At 35.2% G+C, this 5,062-nt stretch overlaps 1 protein-coding gene across 1 annotated transcript; it reads left to right on the forward strand.

Annotated features, from left to right (window-relative positions):
* Positions 1-1,413: 1,413 nt before the first annotated feature.
* LOC147279749 (putative pectate lyase 16) lies at positions 1,414-3,001 on the forward strand. The gene is made up of 2 exons (XM_086252386.1): positions 1,414-1,785; positions 2,288-3,001. Exons 1-2 carry the CDS (start codon positions 1,444-1,446, stop codon positions 2,999-3,001), a joined length of 1,056 nt encoding a protein of 351 aa, XP_086108512.1. The 5' UTR covers positions 1,414-1,443.
* Positions 3,002-5,062: the final 2,061 nt, after the last annotated feature.

Genomic DNA, 5,062 nt, shown 5'->3' on the forward strand with positions numbered 1-5,062 from the left:
GAATTTTTGTTGGACTATAAGTGGTTTATTGGAGTTTTCATGTTGCTTACTGATGGAATTGTCTCATAATAAAAACAAGGGTTGTGTTGTCAAAACTGATGGACTTGGCATTATGACATTTTGGTTTAAGAACTTTTGAGGCATCTGTGTGTGCAGCTTGTTTACTTTTGTGCTGGATAATTGGGATTGTACATATTGTCGATCTTTTAAACATGGGTTTTTGTCAATATTAACTGTCATTTTTATGCCTTATAAGTGCAATATACTTAAATGTAATAAACTATCTAGGGGAATGGTGATAATTAATGTGATCAAACTCAAATTCCATTAGAAATTTAGAACCCAAAAAATAGAAACAAATTATTTTAAAATTAAATTAAAACAACACTACGAAGCTAATGACTAACTGAATTTTCGAACAAACAAAGTTGAATGAGAAGACGGTGATCATTTTTATGTCAGTTTGAACAAAGCTGAATGTTTGGAGTTGGGAATGTATCCCATAATTCTAGAAATGTGTATATGATATGATTTTGATTACATTGAACTCAATCTTTTGATTTTTATGGGGCTTAGGTCGTCACTTCGACCTGTCCTATTTTTTGCTATAATATCTTATGCAAGCAAGTATTCACCAAAGGAATTTAAAATGAGGGATAAGTGAAAGGCAATTCATTCAAAGTCTATTGATTGCAACGATTGCATTAAATTGTCGCTCAATTGAGGTCTTTTAATTGAGCATTTATGTCTATATATAAATTCTACACAGTTTATTGCTTCACGTTGGAGGTGCCTAGCTCTAATTCACGTTGAAGGCACAGTGCGATGCCCCTAATCCATGCCGGGCGTCTGACGTCCTCTAGTTGAGTGGATAGAGATGGGGCAAGAGATCGAGTAGGAAATTAATGGATCATTTATTTTTTGCAAGTTTTTTATTTCCTAAGTGTAAATTAATTTGAATTTATTATTTCAGGAAAACAAAAAACGAGTGTGTTTTATGCACTGTTTAATTAATGTATTTGCCATTGTTCAACGGGATAAATACATGTAGTCTGCCTTCTTTTAGCAGCAACGTACACAAAAAGGTAGCTGCTAAGCTTGAGGTGGAGAATCATAACCTCAAAACCTCTTTTTTTTTTTTTTTTCTTTCTGTTTCAAAACCTTATTTGGTACCCAAAACTCTCCCCAGCCACACCTACATTAAAACCAACTAAACAAACTTTTTGAGCATATCACTATAACTCTCGCCTATAAATACATCTCTCCCACCATTCTACTTCTCAAATACACAGCAAAGCCTTCCTCATCTCTTGTGAATTAGCAACAATGGCTTCTCACTGCCCCAATGCAAATTATATTCGGAGCTTTGTTTTTGGCTTTGTCATCCTCCTCTTCGCTCCAAACCCGAGTTTTGCTAAGCAAGCAAAAGTCCATGGCTTGAAAATGAACGTGATCGACCGATGCTGGAGATGGAACCCAAATTGGAGAAGCAACCGCCAAGAACTCGCATCGTGCTCTGTAGGATTTGCTGGGAAAATGAGTAACAACTTAGGAGGAGATGTCACATACTATCAAGTCACGGACCCAAGTGACAATGCATTAAATCCCAGACCAGGAACTTTGAGATATGGGGCGACCATGATCAAAGGAAAAAAGTGGATCACTTTCCATAGGGACATGCGAATTAGACTCGAGAAACCCCTTCTCATTAGTAGCTTTACCACCATTGATGGAAGAGGAGCTAGTGTTCACATTGCTGGTAATGCATGCTTGACGGTTTTTAAGGTAATTAATTACATATCCGCTTCAAATAAAGTTTTAATTTACAATTAATTTAATTTAACTTCTTAGTTAGAAATTCTTAAATTAATTGAGGGTTACGTTTTGGTTTTACACTTTTACAAATAACCGTACACTTCTTGTGTATATATTTTAGAGCTAATAATTAGAAAGGACAAATATATAAGAGAAAAGGGAAACAAAATAGGCCACAAGCTCAAAAACAATCATAGCCAGTCCACTCTTCGGCGTTTGCGTGTTAAGTCTTTGAACGTTTAGGGGGACAATGAGGAGGTATGCTTATAAAGTGGACGTACTAGATTGATATAAAAATTTAAATAAAAATGCTAGGTGTACCACCTCTGAATGTAGTACACATGTGGTAAATAATTAAATCTAATACATCAACATTAATCAAATTTAAAACATGAATATACAATATGACATTAGAAAGTATGCAGTATACTTTTGGATTACTAACTGTATATATATTGTATTAATTGTTCAGGCAAGCAATGTAATCATCCATGGGCTTCGACTCCACCACTGTCAAGCCCAAGCACCGAGTTCAGTTATGGGTCCAGATGGGAAGATAATTTCAGTAGGGCAAGTTGATGGAGATGCGATAAGGCTGATTACTGCATCAAAGGTTTGGATAGACCACAATACATTATACGAGTGTGAGGATGGTCTTCTGGATGTGACTCGTGGGTCTAATGATATCACCATCTCCAACAATTGGTTCAGAGACCAGGATAAGGTTATGCTTCTCGGACACGATGATGGTTACATTCGGGACAAGAACATGAGGGTGACTGTAGTATACAACCATTTTGGACCCAACTGCAACCAAAGAATGCCAAGGATTCGATATGGATATGCACATGTGGCGAACAACTTGTACAAAAAATGGTCACAGTATGCCATTGGAGGAAGCATGAATCCTAGCGTTAAGAGTGAAGCTAACCTTTTCATTGCACCAAAACTAGGAAACAAAGAGGTCACTTGGAGGAAGGACAAAACTGGGAATAACCAGTCCTGGAAATTTTACTCCAAAGGAGATATTTTTGAAAATGGGGCTTCTTTCATCCAAACAAGTCAAGGTGGAGCAAAACCACAATACAACAGAGAACAAATTTTCCGAGTTGTTGATGCCAAATATGTCCGGTCATTGACAAGGTCATCAGGTGCTCTAGCATGCACCAAAAGATCCCGATGCTAATTATTAATTCTCTCAGGCTCATCGAGATATATATGATAAGAAATTAAATATGTGCATGGCACATCAATGACAGTAAGCACCTTAGAGTACACAAAATAAACTACGTACATCTTACTTTCACAAACATTGCATTCAGCCAGAACTATAGCCATTTCTTTCTTAAATCTTCTTCATTGTTAGAACTTGCATATGCTAAGCCCAACGAGCTAGCTACTGGCTCGTGAGGACACATCGATTCACGTTGTCCTTCTCCTAGTCATTTTCAAACTTCACATTGTCCAAGACTAACAATCAAATTTGGGTAGGACTGATTGCATATATGAAAACAAGAAGGCAATCAAATGCGCGCGTTAAGCAAAGAATCAGTGTATAAAGGATGCCAATTGTATATATTATTTAGTTTCAAGATATATAAATACATAATCCTACTAATTTAGTTTTCGATCAACACGAAGTAGCAAGGGAACTCTGACGCAGGTGAAGAATCTCCTAGACTTGCAGCTTTGTGTCAATTGTTTAAGAAAAACATTAGAGAAGTGCCACGTCCAACTCATACTAATTTTATTTTATTGAGTTAAGGTGTGAATCATATTTTAATTAAAGAAATAAAATTTCTAAAATCAAGATCTGACCGAAATAATAAATAAGTACCCAAAAACAATTAATAAACAAACACTTACATTAATTATATTGTACCTAATTTACATAAAATCATATATATTTTACATAAACTGCTCACTAGTAGTCCCTTATTCTAGCACAACCACACAATTTTATACATATTTACATTATGTTCTCTTGCTTCAGTAATTTTAAGACTCCATTTTGGTACCTGTAAAATCTATAAAGGGGTGAGCAACCTCAGTTCAGTAGAGAAATAATTCTCATGAACAATTAACTAAACTAAACTAAGTAACAAGAAAATATGACATAATAATTATAAATAATGTTTGATGCAATGCCAACTCCACTATTTCTATTCCCATTAATCTATATATTAAAACAAACAGACCATACGTTTCATACCTTGCATTTTACCGTTTTACCACTGTGGTCTCAAGTGTTTCAATATATAGACTAAACCCAAATACCATCAACCTAAATTTCCATTTTTTCCAGTCAACTTGTCCTTCTCCCTGTTGCCAGTCCTGAATTACCCGATAAAAACTTTGTACAAACTGGGTTGACCTGAGATCTTGGTACCTACCAAGAGTTCGGACTCAACTACACAAAAACTTCCAATAATTTCATACTTTCCTTTCCCAACAACTTTCATACTTACTACTTCATGCCCAAATGCAAATAAAAATATAATAAAATTTAATTGACAATAAATTCAAGTATGTCAAATAAAATAAGATAGAACATTCAACATATAACTCACATAATGTCACATAAATATCACAAAGTTTAATAAAGTCAAAATTTCAATCGTAGAAGTTCTCCAAATATTCTCTACGACCTTAATTCTGAGCTTCAAATAACACTTCCGAGTCTAACGCGAACATACAAGTACATAAAAGAAAAATAAAATATTAATTATATTTTATTTTATTTATTTTTACTCTCCAAAAAGAGAGAGTGTAATTCACACACAAAGATACGGGTCTCGGATCGTCTCGAAACCAATTCCATTGGATTCAGAATGAAAAACAGAGTGAGAATGGGCCAAAGAACTGGCCGGAAACAGCCCCACGCGCCGCTGCTCTCCAGTGGTGCGAGTGGGCATAAACAGTAACATTGTTCATCACCTTTTCAACCAAAATGCAGAATTTTGGCAGTTTCGTGAAGCTATTTTCAAGTCCAGTTTTGACCCATCAAAACTCAACGGAATTTGACAAATAAATACTCGTTGGAAAGCTTATACAACCAGCTTTCCAACTATATATATATTGGGTTTCAAAAACGAAACTCGAGTTTGAGAGAAATCGTTGTCCAAAGTTGAGGGTCTGAATCTAACAAAATTTTTTCCATAATTTAAGAAAATCTTTTCCTCCACTTCTTTTCGAACTTAAAGCAATAAAACTGAACCTAAGGGGTCCGAATAACATAATAACAACA

Source organism: Dryas octopetala, chromosome 7 (assembly GCF_963921425.1).
Source record: "Dryas octopetala chromosome 7, drDryOcto1.1, whole genome shotgun sequence".
Taxonomy (NCBI): domain Eukaryota; kingdom Viridiplantae; phylum Streptophyta; class Magnoliopsida; order Rosales; family Rosaceae; genus Dryas; species Dryas octopetala.

Excerpts from the sequence above, each read along its gene's own strand:
- LOC147279749 (XM_086252386.1), top strand. The coding sequence starts at position 1,444 with ATGAACGTGATCGACCGATGCTGGAGATGGAACCCAAATTGGAGAAGC. Across the intron at positions 1,786-2,287 it reads CATGCTTGACGGTTTTTAAG|GCAAGCAATGTAATCATCCA; the intron begins GTAATTAATTAC and ends TTAATTGTTCAG.